The sequence below is a fragment of the Netta rufina genome (genome assembly GCF_964035555.1).
Source record: "Netta rufina genome assembly, chromosome: 21".
In the NCBI taxonomy this organism is placed as follows: Eukaryota; Metazoa; Chordata; class Aves; order Anseriformes; family Anatidae; genus Netta; species Netta rufina.
Genome location: NC_140145.1, coordinates 1,243,749 through 1,263,289, shown reverse-complemented (window position 1 = coordinate 1,263,289; position 19,541 = coordinate 1,243,749). Strand labels below are relative to the sequence as shown.

Genomic DNA, 19,541 nt, shown 5'->3' with positions numbered 1-19,541 from the left:
GGACTTCATGAATGATGGCTAGGAACTCTGTAAATTCTTCTTGTGTCCTCCCCCATTTCCTGTGCATTGTATTCCACTGGTATGCTCATCTAGTGAATATAGCTATACTGGAGCTAGTATCTGTGTTTTGTGTTTTCTCTTCTAAGACAGTACATAAGAAGGACCAGATTCCAACAGGAGAGATCTCAGAATGGCACAGGTAGAATTTGATCCTTCTGGATTTAAGCATTCTGATACATTAAGGAAAAAGCTTTCTTCCTCAATGACTGTTTTTTGTTTGTTTGTTTGTTTGTTTTTGTCAGTCATCTGATCCTTTTCTTCAAATAATCTGGCAACTTCCTTTATTTTATTTTATTTTATTTTATTTTATTTTATTTTATTTTATTTTATTTTATTTTATTTTATTTTATTTTTTTGCAACAGGAATACAGACATAATACTGAGATGCCACTGGCTCAGATGAATCTGTCATTATGCTGCAAGGTACCCTAGACATTTATCACCCAATCCCTTGCCACTACAGTTGTGTCATTATGCATTCCTTCTTATTTAGATTTATTGATGCAATTGCTAAGGTCAAATCTTCATTCAGGCAAGGTTTTCCATGCAATTGTGTGTGTGAATGTTCATTTGAATTATTTGTTGCACCTTCCAGACAAAAAACACTTTACTGTTCAGATAACATTCCTAGTAGGACATGGTGAAATCCTCTACAAAAGTGTTAAGGGTTAGTGCAGAGACAGGCTTGGCCCATGCCTCTCGTGTCCTGTATTGGAAACCCAAAGTGAAATTGCTCTCAAAAGTTTGAGCTGCAGGTTCTTTCTCTAGCTCAGGTGCTGTTACCTTTATTTCATTATCCATTCAGTGAAGGACTCTCAGGTGTCCTGGCAGTCTGCTGTTTTGTATGAATGGATGTTAGATGCTATCTCTTGTATTTACACAATTGAGAGTTGCATTGTTACTAGCCTCCTCATTTCTCCATCCCAATGCCTTTTCAAGATTTATTCCCAACAGTCTGCTTTGGCAGGAGGTCGATGTCAGAAAGTGCAGAACTGCTATCTTTTCAGCAGGTATTTTGCAGTATGGAAAAAGGAAAAGGACGCCAGCCCCTGTTCTAAGATGTGAATGTTTCTGTCAAGGGTTTGAAGTTCACAGGGGTGATATTTGCAGTGGTAGTACTACTGTTGTGACTCTATCAGGGTACTTGTTCACTTCGTTGACCTGCAAGATGCTACATTTTACTTTTTTGGTCTGGTTATACATTACAACTATCTCCATTTTGCTCTGGATCAAGGTATTTTTTTAGAAAAGTCTGCCTGTCCTGTCTATGACAATGCATATTGGCACCAGCTACAGTATACTTTGAGGATATTGTGCGTTTTTGCATAAATGAAGTTATGTATCACAAGCTGAATGGCCATTTCTGTAGACACTGCTGAGGTTTTACAGTAATTAGCTTTTGGCAGTTGGTACCCATGGCAGTGAATGCATACAGAAATATACCTTGAAGAATAGGAGCACAAATCGCTTTTTTTTTGGTCTTACATTTAAAATTTTGCAAAATTTGAATAATTCCTATTCTTGAACAGTAGACATCAAATTCTGAAGTTATAATCTGCCTTTCAGGCCATTTTCTATGTTTCCTGATATTGATTACAATGATGATTACAATTGCTATGTATGCTGTTTAGTGACATATACAAGGACTGATATTTACTCAGTATTCCCTTTTCTTCCTAGATCTCCATCTGCTGGTAGACGTAGCTTGCAAGCAGGGGCACTTTCCAAAGGAAGAAATAAGAGAGTGAGAAGTGGGTGACAAGTATGTGAAAATGTGCAGCAGCTGCCAGCTGGGTTCTCTTGTCAGACTCCAGAGGCAATGTCTTGCACACAACAGGCACTTTGGATCATTTCAACTGTTTATTTAAAAAAAAAAAAAAAAAAAGACACTTTTTTTTTTTTTAATTTCATTCTAACTTTGTGAGGTGTTAGTCACTCCATGCTTTTTTACACCTCTTCCATCACATTTTCTACCCGACAAGTTATAAAGTGTCTAGTGGTCAGAATATTTAATATGAAGTAAATACTCAGCTGCTCATTTTTTTTAGATATGGAAAATCTGGACTTCCTGTAAACAGGAACAGCCTTAAAAGCTTTTTCCAAAACGTTCTTACTGGGAAGCAAGTTGGTTTTAGTGCTGTATTTGGAATCTTTTTATTTAACATTGTTGGAAGCTACAGTGTACTCGGCACATATGCTGTTTGGTGCTCTCACCGTCTTTGCTTGAAGTCATACTGTGGCTCTTTAATGGGAATTGTGTATGAAACAAAAGCGCAGGAAAGTCACAAGATTCTAGGTCTGAATGGGTCAGGGATTTCAGGAGAGCAGCTATGGGAAAGATGAGCTAATTTTCTGAGTGATTAACCAGGAAATGCTCTTCTTTCCTAAACCAATGCTCTGTTTCAGCAACAAGTGTGTCCCTTCTGGTGGGTATCCGTTACATATGACAGCTGCTGATCTTTTACATTTATGGAGAATTGTCCTGTTTTAATAATTTCTTTTTGATTCTCATAATATATGTAATGGTAAGTTATCTGTTGTTTTAGTACTTTATTTTAAGTAGGTCTTAAATACATTGTAACATATTAAATCTGATTCTATTTATATTGATAGTAGATTTAAAGTTTTTAATAGCTATGCATTTGTGTTAATATACTGTTTAAAGGATAAAGTGGGCACAGTCTATATTTATGTTAGGGAAATACATGTGAAAGAGCACCTAAAACATAGATTTAATTGTGTCATCTGTGTTCATGCTTCTTTTAAAATTAATTAGAGCCAGTCCTTTCACACAAGAAAGAAAAAGAATTTATTAGGACTGTCTCAGCTATACCCTCCAGCACTTTATGTAGCTTCTAGCTGTGGTAGGATGTCCTAAGTGAACATTGAGTGGTAGAATGAACCAGGGCAAAGCCTTTGATTATTCACCAGCAGTCCAAACTAGACAAATGCAATCTGAGGATGCTTTTAGGTCAAGGCTAGTGGGAGTGTTACCATACTGGTTGTCCTCAGATTTGTTATCCTGTATCGTATGTTACAGGATATATGTGTAGTACAATTTCAGTTGACATGAATAGTGAAGGGTTAGGTGGTTATGTTCAGGTCCTGCTTCTTAAACAAAAGTATATGGAAGCCATTTGTATATGAATGAGAGTAATTGGGTAGTTAAAAGGAAAAGTTTTTCAATAACATTGCTGGAGCTCATCACCTAAATTTGCTTTCATGCCCTATAGCTGACATGGCTCGCGACTGTTGCATAATATGCTGTGGAAATTGTGGATGGTCTGTGTCCTGTGGGAGCTGGTGCCATCAATAGTAATGGGGTTTGACAGCAGCAGACTAGCCCTCACAGACCAAGGGGTAAGGAGATGCACTTAAAAGGATTTCAGCTTATCAAACTGGAGCTGTTACCTCTTTAATTCACATACACTACAAAGGGAACATCTTAGTTTACCTTTCTTATTCCTGCTTGCCAACCAAAAGATTTGACACTTTTGGAGATTTAAGATAGGGGAATCTCAGGGTCTTAGATAATGCTCTGTTGTTTTAAAGGCAAATTACGAAAACTTTCATATTACAATTTTTTTATATGCTGATTTAGAAAGGCTTTGGAGCTGGCTCTCCTGATGTACATCACTTTCAGAACACACATGGATGTAAGCTCTCTTCATTCTTAACCAGCTCACCCTGACATAGGGAGAGAGCACAGGAGAAAGGGCATTCGCTAGCTTAGGAAATAAGTATATTGCTGCACAAGGCCTCGGGAGTCTCAGGTGGCCCTCTAGATTGAAGGTCTAGCGCTTCAGCACCTTAATGTGGATCTAGTTCAGTCAGTAAATAATAAAAAGTAACTTCTGTAGCAAGACCTTGTTTTTAACTATATTCTTGTTAATGGGAACACAATGCAATTTTGTTTACCTTGCGGATGTTCTTTTATCATCCTGCTCAGACAGCATGGTTGCACCAATCTGCAATAAATTAAACTTTCAAACTGAAATATGGATGTTGCACCTATATTTTCTTTCTTTTGATTTACAAATGATGTATTATCACCATTGGAAAAAGTCCTTCATGTTTCAGCAGTTCCTCCTGCCACTTTTTTCACCATACAACCATTACCCCTGCAACCACGCTCTTATTTTTAAAAGCGGAGCAATTCTTCTTTGTGTAACCTTCTACTTTCAAGGAGTTACTCCAGGGATTAGTTTAGCTGTACACGTAACAACAACAAAAATGTTCATTAATCTCCACTTTCTTGAAGGTGCTTTTTCCTGAGCACCGGGAACAACGGCAAATGACTCTCCGAACTCCTGCCTGGATCATACGCTTTCTGCAGGCAGGGCATTGTTTTCACGTTTGTTTCTGAGTGCCCTCCTCGAGCACCACTCCATCGTGCGCCCGTTCACAAATTTCCAGTTGCAACCTTACTTTGAGGTTATAGGTCTGACCTGCAGCATTATTCACCTCTCGGTGATGTCAGAGGAGAATAACAGTTGAATTCCAGACCTCTGACATCAGCCTGACCTGAAGCCTCGCAGCAAGCAGCAGCCAGAAAAGGGCTACTGCTGCCTCTCGATGGGCGGCAGCGTGGGGAAGGCCGGGGGAAACGCGGGGAGCCCGGCGGGGCCGGGCCGGCGGGGCGGGAGGGGGCGCCCGGGAGCGGGGCCGGGGCCGGGGCCGGGGCCGGGGCGGGCGCTCGGCGCTGCTCCACCCTCACTTTGTGCCAGCAGGTAGGAGCCGCGAGCCGGGAGCCGCGGCCGCCTCGCAGCCCTCCCGCGCCCGGCGCTCGCCCACGGGCGCTGCTGCGGCAGGAAGGCGGCTCCGCGCCCGCCGCGGGATCCGGCCGCCCCCGGCCATGGTCGAGCAGCCCCGCGGGGCTCGCCGCGGCCGCGCTGCCCGTGCCTCGGCTGCCGCCCTGCGCCGCGCCTAGAGCCGGTGCCCGCACGGGCTGCGCAGCGAGGGAGCCCCGGGTACTCCGCGGGAGTGCTCCCGACAGGGGGCCGGCTTCTTTCCCGAGGCTGCGGGTTGCATGCGGACACTTCACTTGCAGCCATGCCTGCCCCGGGAGCTTTCTGTCTGCGGTAATTTTCTCCCTTTGATCTCGCTGGATTCTCCGTCGGGCTGTGGAGCGCCACTCGCACCTACCTGCCTGCTGCATGTGCGTGAGACGGCTTGTCTTTCGTGACTTCTTTTTCGAATGTTCCTTATTTTTAAGATCAGATTGCGTTTCTAAAAAGGAGCAAGAAGACCCGAACCAAACGTCGTCAGACGCACATGGTTTCCTTAAGCTACTGGAAGTAACTTTTTCTGGGATTTGTAGAAGCATTTCCATCTGTCCCAGCCCCTGCGGGTTGCAGCAGGCGTGCTGCCTAACAGGTTTGCAGATTTTTTTTTTTTTTTAATCACTTCTCTTCACAGCAGAGTGATCACTCTAACTTTTTAGTTGCACATAACCCTTGTGTAAACTCTCCTAGTTATGAAGACTCCTCGATACGTTTCATGTGACTTTGGGGAAGACCATGGAATTTTATGTTTTTTTTTATTTTGTGGGGCCTTTAGTTGGGATCTTCTTGGAAGTGATCATACCGGAACCCATAGTGTGAAGGAAACAAGATATGCGGTAACTTTTTGCTTGATACCTGCTTTGCTTTGTGTCTAAACTTTTAGCATGTTTTGGGGCCTTCTTAAAATCTCCTGGGAACTTGAAACTATGAAGAGAAGCTTCGTACTTCAATAATTATCCTTGGGAATTGCACCGAAAGTCAGACCAAGCCTGGATTGTTAGGAGAAAACTAGAACTGATCTGTAAGCCTGAATGAAGCATTTCTGGCACAGGAAGGATGGAAGGGATTGATTTGATTTGGAAGGGAACAATATAGTAACAAACTTTTTTGTTTTTACTAAATATGCAAGAAATACCTCCTGCATAATTTTTAAGAAGGATACCAGTAACTGTAGACAACATTCAGCTTTAAGAGCATGAGCATATATTGTGGAAGAGATGCCTTGCTGGCAAGAAGATGTGTCTCTCAAGCATATGTGAGATGGATGTTTTGAACCTGGCAATCTTCCTTACTCTTGGGAAGGAGACACCAGGACGTTGCGTCCATGGAGGAACCTCCCTGTGTGTGCCTCCTCTCTGAGGACCTGACGAGTTCTTAATGCTGCGGGAGATTCCTCTGTGTCTGAACTGAACCCGTCCTTGCGACCTGCTCATTCTCTTTCACTGATCTTTCTGGATCTGTCTTCTAGAGGAGGGACTCATAACTTCAGTGGTTGTTTTTTTGTTGGTTTTTTTTTTTTTTTTTTTTTCCTGGTTTAAAGTATGCTTTTCAGCTCCGAGCAGCCTCTGAGCACGTGGCACCAAGGAAGGGAAGCAATGATGGCGAGAAGCAGGAGGGCCACACAGTGAGCAGTGCTAGCAGTGGCCGGTACCTGAGCCCCTCTCTCCCCATTTTCTTGTGCCCCAGGAGCCAGCACTGCACGCCCTGCACCTGCTATTGGAAGCTGCTGGCAGGGTGAGGACGCGTTCGGAGCGGTATGTGTGGCCGGAGCGAGCTGCTGCAGCTGGTAGCATGAGTGGTGGCCCCCAGCTGCAGCTGGCTGTCCTCTGGCCTTGGCTGCTCATGGCTACCCTGCAGGTAGGACTTGGCCATACAGGGCTGGCGCTGGCAGCGGCAGTCGAGTCTGAGAGGTCAGCGGCACAGAAGGCGATCATTAGGGTGATCCCCCTGAAAGTGGAGCCGATCATACTGGAGGGAGAGTTCGCAAATGTTGCTGAGGTTACTCCAGCCGAAGGAAAACTGCTTCAGGTAAGAGCACCTCTGTTTTATCCAGCCCTGCCAATCTCACGATCCCACTCTTTCTATCTTTGCCACCTTTTTTCTTCTTGCTGCTCCAGCTTCCAGCATGAAGCATTTGGCTTTATTTCCCGACTACACGTTTATAACCTGAGCAACAAAGTATTTTTCATGTGAGCTGTCCACCTGTTTTGTTTCTTTGTGCTGCTGCTCTTCAACCTTGCACAGTGTTTTGAGGCAGAAGTGCTTATGTAAGTGGTTGCCTCTTCATTCTGCTACCATCTGTAGTTGTGCTGGTATTAATGTTAATTTTGGATATGGTCAATCAATCCCAGGAAGATTATTGCATATCTTAATAGATGGTATAAAGCTGACTGTGTTGAGTCACATGCTGGGACACTAAACATCTAACAGAAAACATGATTATTTTTCTTTCTGAAACCTGTGTACACTTCTGCTAATAGCTAGGGTTCTGTTACAGCTAAAACACACGTACAGGTGTTGTCCCTCAGAATTACTGACCCTTCCAGCTGTGGTCTTGCCTGTAGTACCACCTGTAACTGGAAGCTGCATTTTACCCATCCAGTGATTCCTGTACAGTGCCACCACCATGTATGTTTGTAAGTGAAATTCATGTTGACTTCTGACCTTTTCTAAGAAAGGAGAGCATCCGAACATCTCACTGTGAGACACAGATGCTACTGAGGGCTGTGCTGTTCAGTGAACAGGCTGATCTCCTGTTTAAAATATGCTTTGAGATCAGTTTCTGAGACTTTGTGTACTCTCTTTTCTGTTGGCAATTTGCTCATCAGGTGCTTTATTCTTGAAAACCAAGAACGACAAAATCACTCATGTTAATATTGAACCTAATTTTTGCATGGCTATTTTCAGGCTTGACTTTGCAAATGTGGTATGTTGCAACCTGAATCTTAATTAAGGCTGTAACCTGTAAATTTAAGTTAAAATCAAAAGTTTTTTGTAGTCTTAAAAGAAAAGAAATGTGGTTGAGCCAGCTTTAAAATAGAGTCACATGGCTGAAAATTAAAATAGATAATTTGTGACGTTTATAGATCCTGTTTGCAAAGCCTTTTAAACTAATCGGATAACTGGAATGAAAGCTATGTTATAAAGTTATATTACCAGGGTAAAAAATATCTTAGTCAAATGTACTCAAGGTCCTGTTCTGTCGTGAGGCAATGTCCAGGAAAGTCAATATTTATTCCTTACAAAAACTACAGTGGTGTTGCAACTGAGCACAAAGTATAGAGTATGGACCTTTTTGAAATGAAAAGGTGATAACCTCTTTTGTATGATGTTTGAATGTTTTTAACTGAATGCAGTGATTCAAACCATGATTTTTTGTGTCATGTGCAGTCATTGAAGCCCACCCTGCAGTGCAAACAAATAAGGCATTTTGAATACTAAGCCATGAATAATGTAGGGTTTACATAACTTCATTCTTTAAAAATTATCCTCAAAATGGAGAGGGTTACAGAAACACTAATCGAATCTTCTTGGTTTGTGTAAACAGACACAGACCTGCATTGTATATGATTTTAGGCCATGGTCCTGCAGCTAGATTTGCACAGGTGATTGTTCCTATTCTGTATCTCGCTGAATTCCGGTGCTGTTTTGAAGGGTTTGCACATCCGGATCTGGTTTCAGGATTAGTGCGTGATGTTGGGACTAGGGGGGGGTCAAACTGCCTGCTGCAGCAGGATGTTTGCATGGTGCTAGGCACAGGAAAGCTCGAATCCACCTCATCCAGCACCCTGTGTATCCTACAGCATAGTTTCTAATTATGCCACTGCATAATGAAACTTGTGATATTAAATGTCATGTCAGTATTTGGGTCCTGAGCCTTCAGTGGGTTCTTGACTTTGGAAAGTCAAAACTTGAGACCAAATGGGAAATGGAGCCATAACTGCTAAGGTAGAAAATGAGTAAGAAATTAGTAGGAAGAACTATTTTTAGTTTGCATTTAAACAGTCAGGTGTTAAATACATCTGAATTATGCTCTATTGGAAAATCTCATTTTACATGTGGTTGCCAACATCCCAGTCTTGCAAAAACGTTACAGGCCATGTGCTTAACTTTGATGTCATTGGAACTCTTTAGGTAAATAAACTTCAGCCTGTTCACACCTACCTTCATAATTGCTTCTTTATATGTAATTTAGGCATCTTTACAATTAATGAACTAAGAAGTCTAGTTTTACGTTGGTTTTGGATTGGCCTTCTTGGCTGTGTCGGAGTCAGTAAGGTGCAGCCAGTCTTCATACACATCACATGAGAACACAAACTGAAGAGTTTAGCTTGGGAAAGGTGAATGCGTGGTCCAGTCCTGCTTTCAAGATAATGCTCTCTTAGGTCAGCAGGATAATGAGGTTGCTTAAGGGTAAGTGCTACAGGATTAGGTCTATGTTCAAGTAAAGTTCTAGTTAACTTCTAGGTTTCTTATGTTGTTTTGGTAAGTATAATTTTGGAAATACATTCCTAATTATATAGAACATCCAGCATATCAGTGATTGAGTCTCACCAACCATACTTACATGTATACCATAATATTTTCTTCTTCTCTCTTCCTCCTGACTTGTTCTCCAGGATCATGTACAGAAACTAACCTTGACCATAGTGCTGCATTCTTTAGTGACTTTAAAACTATCTTTCTTACCTCCCAAGTAACTCAAATGCCAAATTCCCACTCACCCCCCTTTGCCTCATCGCCAGTTCTCTGGGAAATGTCTGGGTTTTTATTTTTGCCTTTTGCCTGTCGGAACACTGCAGGGACCCAACAGCACTGCCTCTGGCACTGCAGAGGCTCAGGGCTGCTGCCGGATGATGCAAAGGGAGAGGAATTTCTCAAGTAGGCAGCGCCACTTCAGACTTTATAGGTCAAAAAACCAACACCTTAGACTTCTTACAGAAATCGTCTTCAAGCCTGTTCAGAGCACAAGCTTGCTCAGATATTACATGCTCTAAGCATTAACTATTGCTTAACAAGCGAGAAGTAGCATGTGTACTAGCTGGCAGTTTCCAGATGGCTGGAGGTTTAGACCTCTGTTGAGCTCACTGCATGCGATAGTCTGCACTTCTGAAAAAAATTCCTGGGGAAGTCAGAAAAAGTCCCTGTATTAAAAATGGAAGAACCAAGCCTTTCAGACAAGTAGGCTGTAAAGAATGTATTTGGATCTTACTGGTAAATGGAAATCCAGCAGCAGCTAATGATTCAGCATGCCCTCCAAATCACAACTCCTGTAGCTGTTCGCCAGATCAGCTCCCTTCAATATGATTGCTAATGCAATTTCTACAACCTCTGCTTTTGATATTTTGCTGTTCTGTTAGTTTATTTTTGATGAATAAATCTTGTTTTCCTTCTTACCTAATGCCTCAGTTTCTATTTGGTACTGGAGAGAGTTCATGATGTTAATCTGAAGATATACAGGAAAATAAGGAAATGCATGGAAAGAAAAGGAGAGAGATTTTTAGAAACTTGACAAAAGGAGATATAAGATTTGGAGTCCAATTCGAGTCACAACAGAGTTCACATATGAATCTAATCCTGTGGAAGAAAAAAATTTTATTTGAGAAATAGCACATCGCTTAATTAAAGGCTTTATAGAAAAGTGAGTATACAAGCATACATAAATAAAACAGCACTAGCATTTTTTTTTTTTTTTTTTTTATTAAATTTGAGTATATATAATCTCAGTCTTGTATACAAGGGAAAGGATGGTACTGCTAGTAGGTGTGGTGTGGCTAGGATCCATTAATGGAGTTTTCTCTTTAGTTCTGGTGCTAGTATTTTTGGAAATAATATTAAAAGTTTGAAAAAGTCCCAAACAATAACATTTGAAAAGAGATACCTAAACTCTAACTACTGTCTTTAGTACAGAGAAGGCAAACCGACGGTCAATCGTTTTACATGCCTACATGCAGGAAAAAAAATGAGGTAGTAGAAGTCTTACTTTATCACAAGTCTCACAATACTTTGTTTCATTTCCGTATAGTCTTAGCAGTTACATAATTAGGTGATTGCATGAGAAAGTCAACTTTCATTTACCCACTGAGCACATTGTTTTAGTTTATGACTGCAGAAAAAATCTTGACAGCACAGGACAAACTCCCTAAGTGCTGAGAACAAGGATTATCCTATTTTCCTCTCCCTCCAAAGAAATAAATTATTAAAAAACAATGTTTTTAAAGTCAGTCTTCTAGTTAGGGTAGAACAAGTGAGAATTAGAAGATCTTAAATCATAAGCTTTTTAGGTGTTGTACACGATCAAAAAGCTGATTATCATTTATAGATGAAGTCAGAAAAGAAGCATGGTGCATTTTGAACAGCAGTGACAATTAACCATTGCAGTTACCTTGAAGTTACATACTGGCATGGTGAATTCAACATGATCATCCCAGAAATTGAGTTTTTCCAGTGTTGCAATGCATAGCGCTGCTGGGGAATTATAATCACCTACTTAAATGCTTGTAGAGGGTTACACTCCCAACCCGTAAGAAAGTAAATATATTAGTAGTTTTATATACTACCAGCTCCTGGATCAACAAAAGGATGTTGAGTGCATAATGTTGACAGAGATCAAAGAAGTGGGAAAGTCTAACCAAATGATAATGGGGACTTAAATTACCTGTGAATAAACTGGTCGGATAGCACAATACGAGTAAGTTCAAAGAAGCAATTTCTGCCTCTTGGAACAGCCAGTACTAGAGTACACAGAAAGATATTCTTGACTTAGTGTTGAGTAATGTGCAAGAACTAACTCAAAAGCTAGCAATAATTGAGCCACTTGTACTGACTGCAGTATAATAAAATTCATTGTCTGAGTACCAGAAAGTAGAACTCTGACAGCAACCTTTAGAACTGGGAATTGCAGCAAAGTGAAGCAGTGCAACAAGTGGCTCTTATAGTTTAAAAGAAGTATCTTTCAAGGTAACATAGATACTACTCAAGAAAGTAAAAATAGTCTTAGGAAATGTCAAAAGGAATTAAAAAGGCGATTGTACTCCAACAAAAGTACGTTGATAGTGGTCAAGAAACTATTTAGGCCAAACAGACCTTGTAAGATTTGGGCATATAGTATTAAGATAGCATACAGTAGAATATATGCTATAGATTAGTATAGTATAAGTAATTAGCATCAGTATAGGATTGGTGTTTATTTGAAAGGTGAGCCATTAAAATCCATATTCAGAGTAGGTAGTCTCGGCTAAAATCAGCTCCAGAAAAATTCGAGTCTAGAGGTATCACTTGGGAAGCTCCTAGAGGAACTTCCATCCCTTTCTTGAGCATACGCAGAGGCTGAGTTAGAGCTTTGCATTTTGTGTTTTCCCCTTTCCTGATCCAGAAAATGCTTGGTGAAAAGGTATTCTCCATTTAAGAAAGAGTTTGAAGGGCTTAAAACTGCAATCTTCTGCCACTAAGGATGTTTCTCAGATGCTCCCTGGGGTGCCATCTGTTGCTGGCCCTTGTCCCCGTAGGGGACCCATGGAGGCAAAGACCCATCCTGAGCTGAAGATTTTCATTACTAAAGAGGGCATAAATCTGGAGGCCCAAGTATTTACATGGAGCAGGCATAAGGAGCAGAAATAAAACCAAGAGCAGCAGAGCAATGCTGCATGGTCAGAAGGCTGTGTCAACAGGGCTGAGTGACAGTCAGCACAGGACTCCTGGCCATGCACACCCTTCCTGGAATGGCTCCAAGGAGCAAGTGGACATTTCCCAAAGATAAGCTGGCAGGAGGGATGAGGTTAAAAGGGAAAAATTCTTTTTTTTTTTTTCTTTCTTTTTTTTTTTCTGTGCCTCCATAAAGCTATATGTTTGGTAGGCATTTCGTGCAGATTATGAAAGTCTAGACTGAATTGCATGTGAATTCATGATTTTTTTTTTAAATGGAAGCTCTCAGAATTATCCAAGTAAGACAAACTTTGTATGATCAAAGAGAGGTCTGTTTTATTAGAATTTGTTTTAAACAAAAATTGTGTTATATTTTTATATATAACACAATATACTACAATTTTATCTCTCTGTTTTTCTATGCTTAGAGCTCTCAAAAGTGCATTAAAGCTTTCTGTGGACTTTCCCCCTAAGTCTTATTCCAACTGAAAACAAGAAAGTTTTACCCTAAAAGAAAGAAAGTAATAAATGAATACAATGGAAAACTTTGATCTTCAGGTCCAACTGTCTTCAGTATCATAAAATCTGTGTAGCAGGGGTTGCCAAGAATCAAATACACGACATTTTGGTTTATAAACAAAGCTGAGTGGTAAGCTGAAACTCAGAGTATAGGGTTGTAGAGCGCACTCAAGCAGTCAACATTCAGATTTTACCACTGGTTCTTTCTTAGACAAGTCATAATCTCTTGGCATGTTTAGGAATTTATTTCTAAAACAGGTAGATGTGAAATGTCTAAAGACAAGTACATATGTCAGTAAAATACTGAACCATGTGTGTATTTATCTCTTTCACTTTTCTGCTATATGTTTTTGTTGTTGTTGTTTGGTATGGTTTTGTTTTTGTTGTTTTCTTTTTTTTTTTTTTTTTTTTCCTGTAGGGTGCAAGCTGCTCTATGTTCAGTAGTTGCATCCAGTCCCTTTAGACTTGAAGTACTGATGTATTCGTTGTACATGTTGTTTTAGATATGTATTTTTAAGTAGTCGCTCCGTTTTTAGATTTGTGGTGTTTTCTCTTGTTATCTCACAAAAAGCAACTACAAAGCCTGGGTTTTGTTACTTTGCGTCCTTCTTGGTGTCACATACTTCATTGGTCATTTTCTTGTCAAATTAAGCAACCCTACAGATGAATTGAAGTCCATCTCGGTACAGAATTTTTTTTTTTTTTTCACAAGACATAATATCAGTGCAATCTTTTTACCTAAATAATCAACTTTCAAAATAGCTGTGCCTTAAGTGATGAAAAGAGAGGAATCCTATGCTGTCATTCCTGTTTTAATGCTATCTTTGTGTGCATCAAAAAGTAAATACTAAGAAAGTAATGAAAGTGATTCTCCTTTTATACACAGTGTTAGTAATGTCTCTCTGGAGAGCTTTACCTATTTCTGGTACCTGAGTGTTAAGAAGGATATGGAAGTATTGAGAGAAACTGTAGGGAGAGCTACAGAAATGATCCCACCTACAAAGCGTAATGCTTAAGGAGCTCAACTATTTTCAGCTTTTTCAAAGTGCAAAATGAAAACTGCAGTATATATGTATCCATTTATAATTAGTATTGCCTACAAGGAGAGGGTGAGAGCAGCTTAGCAAAGACATAGCCAGATCTAGTAGCTGAAAACTAAAATTAAATGACCAGTGTTACACAATTGATTACCTCGTTTTTTTTAGATAAAATAGATAGGTTCTTTACTGTAAGTAAAATTAAAGGTTACAACAAATTATCAGGCAAAATTTTGGTTATCCCTCCATTCTAGGTCCTTAAAATTGCATTAGATACAGACAACAAGAAAGGGTATGAAGTAGGCATAAATGGCCTGGATGGTCATGGTGTGGTCTCTTGTCTTGGAGTTCTGTGATTTTTTTAAAAAAAATATCTCTGTTTTTCCAGTATTTCACTGTCATCCGAGAAATAAAGTGTTGTACTGCCTTTCATATGCCCATAACACTTTCAGCCTGCATTTGGACCTGGTGCTTAGGGACAGCGGTTTGGTGGGTGACATTGGTAGTAGGGTGATAGCTGAACCAGATGATCTTGAAGGTCTTTTCCAACCTTAATGATCCCGTAATTCTAAGGAATTGTAATCTCATGCTTCGGAGCTTCTGGCTTGATGCCCGCATGGCTTAGGAGGGAACTCTTCTTGTTTCCTCTATGCAGAGTTGGCCAAGAGTAGACTTGGGACCTTTTCACCTTTTGGGGGGAGCATCAGAGATTGGCCTTGCCTTAAAACAAAACACTAAAACATATGGTCAGTGTAGGTAGTAGAGAAAATATAGTTTCACAAATGTGTAGGCTGTATGCGTTACTCCCATGTGCAAGAAAGAAAACATTGCCAGATTTGAAGTGGAAGACACTTTCTTCCACCACCACACCATTCAAATTATCAGAAACTTTGGGTGTGTACCATCTTCTCTTGCATTTTGAGACGTGAATAATCCTCATAGAACATCGGATGTATTCTCACCTTGTCACTTCCCTAGCCCTGAAGGGGCTAGTTAAGGGCATTAGTGGCCCTTTGATTTCTCTTTTGTTCAGTCATTAGGTCTCCGGTGATCATCTTGGTTAATCTAATGTGCATTACTCTGCTCACTGTCAGGGCAGTTGCATAAATGTAATGGATTGTTGTATACAGATATTCTGATTACATAGTTGAATTATTTTCTGTGGCCATAAACTCTGTGAAAAAAAAAAAAAAGTTTTTGTACAAAGCTCAGTTAATTTAGAATGCAAATAAAGCAGCTTAGGGATTAAATTTACTATGGTTTTGCCAAAGGATATGTGAATTCTAGCTCAAGATTAAATGAAAAAAATAGAATTTAGGCTATCTGCTTCAAAAGCACTTCAGCAACTGTTGTTCCATGGAACCTTTGTTCATCTAGGTAGATTTGCTTTGGTTGGCCTGTGGATCCCTGCAGAAGGGATACTTCTGCATCATTATAGGAACTAGCAGAGATTGCATTCAGATATGAAAAATGAATAGCATTCTAGTGCTCTTGCAGACGTGAAGCCATTTTCCTTCCAAATGCCTTGAAGTTCAATAGTAGATCAGAGTAGCTTCAGTGAAGACACAGGCTAAAAAAGGATTTGGGGAGATTGCCACATGGCAGAACAGAAGGGAGAACTTGAGAAGATATTCTAGGGAGTGAATGAAGAACATTGATTCTTTCATTTGTTTGTTTTTGTTCAGGATCATAGGCAAAATGTTAATATTGTTTCCTGAATGTTTAAATATAACAAAAATCTTTAAGGATATGAAAGTCAAATAACAAAGTGTGCACTGTAGCAATTCCTGTAACTTCCTGGATCACAATTTGAATCAGAAGTTACTGCTTAGCAAGTTAGTCATAAGGTTTCTCTTTAGACCACCATCCAGTGAAGAAATACAGCCTCAGAAACCCTAGCGAACTATGTCTTAAAGTCGTAGGAGGGGCAACATATGTATCTTTGCTACTGCTTCTATTTTGAATCATGTTACTTACAAAATGATCTTAGTAACTTTTATTTACTATGACAATTTTACACCAAAATAAGTGAAACATCACAAAGATCCTGAAGAGGTAAGAAGGAGCTCCCTCTTGCCATGCTATACCTTAGTTATTCTTTTGTTCCATGCTATGGGTGCACATATGTCCACAAATGATAACATTTTCTAAATGTTATCTATCGTTTAGAAAATAATTTTTCTAAATATTTCCCTACCACCACAAAATTCTGTCTCCGTCCTCCCTGTTACTCCCTCCTTCATCTGGTCTCATTGGTCTTATTCATATAAGCTTAAAACCACCTCAGGTCATATAGTTTCAGACAGCTTTTTTTTATTATTTTTTTTTTATTACTCATCTGCTTTATGGAGTAGTTTCTTTTATCTTTGCCCCTTACATTTTCATCCTACTTTTTGGTCAGAACAATGTTTTTTGTTATTTTTCTGTATGCGTTCTCCCTGATCACCATCAGTACATAAAATTGCTGTTGCCTGGTGTCATGTGGGACAGTTTGGTTTCTTCATTTCTTTGTGATCTTCTGCTCTTTTGCAGTTGTTATTTTTTTTCAACTGTCTCCTCCAGAGTATTTTTAACATCTGTTTTGTCTCTAATGAGGAAGATTGCTGCACCAAAAGCTGTTATTTGTAAATTTTGTACAAAGTACACCTTCATGAGAGGTGCAGGTAGTTGTAGTCTAATTTGTTTGGATGATGGATGAATCACAGAATCATTAAGGTTGGAAAAGATCTTCAAGTTCATCTGGTACAACCATCATTGTACTACCAATGTCACCCACTAAACCATGTCCTTAAGCACCAGGTCCAACCTTTCCTTAAACATCCCAAGGGATGGTGATGCCACCCCTTCCCTGGGCAACATACAGCTCCTATAAGCCCTGTGTTAGAAAAGATTATCAAAATTATTTCTGTGGCTTCTTGCTTGAGAAAACACCATACACCATTTCTGATTGTTGCACCTAGTAATGGCTTGAGTTACTGCTAGCCCATGCTTTCATGTTCCCCTGCTTCCCTCTGACTGCCTGTTTTGATATTGCTTTCCCCATAAACCAAACACTAGGGAATGCCCATGGGGAAGGTTCCAGCTGAGTCTTCCCTAAGAAAAACAGTCATAGCTTCCTGTGAAGGTTGGGGGCAGCTTGGGATGCAGTGACCATGAGATGGTGGAGTTCAAGATGGAACTTGGTGGAAGAAGTAAAGCTAAAAGTAGGATTGCAACCCTGGACTTTCAGAGAGCAAACTCTGACCTCTTCCGGGACCTGCTTGGGAGTATCTCATGGGCTAGAAGGCAAGGGTGCATGTGAGAGCTGGGCTACAGCACTTTTTCCAAGCTCAGGATTGGTGCATCCCTTAGAGTAGGAAATCGAGGAAGGGGGGCAGGAAACCTGCGTGGATGAGCAGGGAGCTCATTGATAAGATCAAAAGGAAGAGGAAGGATTATGAAATGTGGAAAAAGGGCCCGTCCACTTGGGAGGCATATAGAAGTGTTGTCAGGGCCTGCAGGGATGTGACAAGGAAGGCTAAAGCCCACCTAGAGATGGGGCTTGCAAAAGAGATAAAAGATAATAATAAGGGTTTTTTTAAGTATGTAAACAGTAAAAGGAAGACTAGGGATAATATGGGTCCCTTGCTGAATGACAGGGGTGTCCTGGTAACAGGAGATGCTTAGAAGGTGGAGATACTGAATGCTTTCTTTGCTTCAGTCTTTTCTTCAAGGACTCCCCCCTGGAACTCCTTGACCCTGGAGGGAGGAGAAAGAGTCTGGGAAGTGGAGATCTCCCCCCTTGTTGACAAGGGAGTGGTTCGGGAGCGTCTGAGTGGGCTCAACGCACACAAATCCATGGGTCCTGATGGTATGCATCCACGTGTGCTAAGGGAGTTGGCAGAGGTGATCGCTGAACTGCTCTCTATCATCTTTGAAAGGTCCTGGAGAACAGGAGAGGTACCTGAAGACTGGAGGATAGCCAATGTCACTCCGGTCTTCAGGAAGGGCAAGAAGGAGGATCCGGGAAACTACAGGCCAGTCAGTCTCACCTCTGTCCCTGGAAAGGTGTTGGAAAGCTTGTTCTGGATGCCATCTCCAAGCAATTGGAAGAGAAGAAGGTTATGGGGAATAGTCAGCATGGATTCACCAAGGGGAAGTCATGCTCAACCAACCTCATTGCCTTCTTTGATGGCATCACCAGCTGGGTAGATGAGGGGAGAGCAGTGGATGTTATCTACCTTGACTTTAGCAAGGCTTTCAATACTGTCTCCTATGACATCCTGCTAGCAAAGCTGAGAAAGTGTGGGATAGAGGAGTGGACAGTAAGGTGGGTTGAGAACTGGCTGACTGGCTGAGCTCAGAGGGTGGTGATTGGCGGAGCAGAGTCTGGCTGGAGGCCTGTGATTAGCGGTATTCCCCAGGGGTCGATGGTGGGTCCAGTCTTGTTCAACATCTTCATCGACGACCTTGATGAGGGAATAGTGTCTGCCCTCAGCAAGTACACCGATGATACAAAGCTGGGAGGAGTGGCTGGCACGCCAGAAGGCTGTGCTGCCATTCAGCGAGACCTGGACAGGCTGGAGAGCTGGGCAGGAAAAAAAAAACATGAGGTTTAGTAAGAACAAGTGTAGAGTTCTGCACCTGGGAAGGAACAACCCGAAGTATCAGTACAGGCTGGGGGATGACCTGCTGGAGAGGAGCTCTGAGGAGAAGGACCTGTGGGTCCTGGTAGACGACAGGTTGACTATGAGCCAGCACTGTGCCCTTGTGGTCAAGAGGGCTAACGGGATCCTGGTGTGCATAAAAAGGAGCACGGCCAGCAAATCAAGGGAGGTGATCCTCCCCCTCTCCTCTGCCCTGGTCAGGCCTCACTTGGAGTACTGTGTCCAATTCTGGGCTCCCCGGTACAAAAAAGAAAGGGATCTCCTGGAAAGAGTCCAGCGGAGGGCCACAAAGATGATATGGGGCCTGGAGCATCTTCCCTATGAAGAAAGGGTGAGAGACCTGGGTCTGTTCAGCCTGGAGAAAACAAGACTGAGAGGGGATCTCGTCAATGTGTATAAATACCTGAGGTGTGGGAGACAGAGGGATTTGGCCAACCTCTTTTCAGTGGTTTGCAGGGACAGGACAAGGAGTAATGGTCACAAGATAGAGCACAGGAAGTTCCACACCAACGTGCGAAAGAACTTCTTCACAGTAAGGATGACAGAACACTGGGACAGGCTGCCCAGGGAGGTTGTGGAGTCTCCTCTGGAGATATTCAAGGCCCGTCTGGATGCCTACCTGGGCAGCCTGCTCTAAGGAACCTGCTTTGGCAGGGGGGTTGGATCCAATGATCTTTCAAGGTCCCTTCCAACCCCTTCAATTCTGTGATTCTGTGATTCCTTTTGCTGAAGACACCCAGATGGACCATCTTGCATCCACATGACACTGTAGAGCAGTCAGCCAGCCTATGGCACTGACTTTGGTAGGCTGAGGAAGATCAAAGAGCAGGAAATGCAGCAGTAAGGGGAAG

The 19,541-nt window shown here is 41.5% G+C and overlaps 2 protein-coding genes across 2 annotated transcripts in view; both read left to right on the top strand.

Moving 5' to 3' along the window:
* HSF5 (heat shock transcription factor 5) overlaps positions 1–4,990 on the top strand; it is a gene marked incomplete at both ends in the record, with an annotated part of 30,960 nt that extends 25,970 nt beyond the window's left edge. Inside the window, one exon of the mRNA XM_084299922.1 lies at positions 4,791–4,990. Coding sequence (XP_084156048.1) covers positions 4,791–4,990 — 200 coding nt within the window. The remainder of the gene's footprint in view (positions 1–4,790) is intronic.
* Positions 4,991–6,635: 1,645 nt separating this feature from the next.
* Positions 6,636–19,541, top strand: part of RNF43 (ring finger protein 43) — a gene marked incomplete at both ends in the record, with an annotated part of 61,375 nt that continues 48,469 nt past the window's right edge. The window contains one exon of the mRNA XM_084299746.1: positions 6,636–6,872. Coding sequence (XP_084155872.1) covers positions 6,636–6,872 — 237 coding nt within the window. The remainder of the gene's footprint in view (positions 6,873–19,541) is intronic.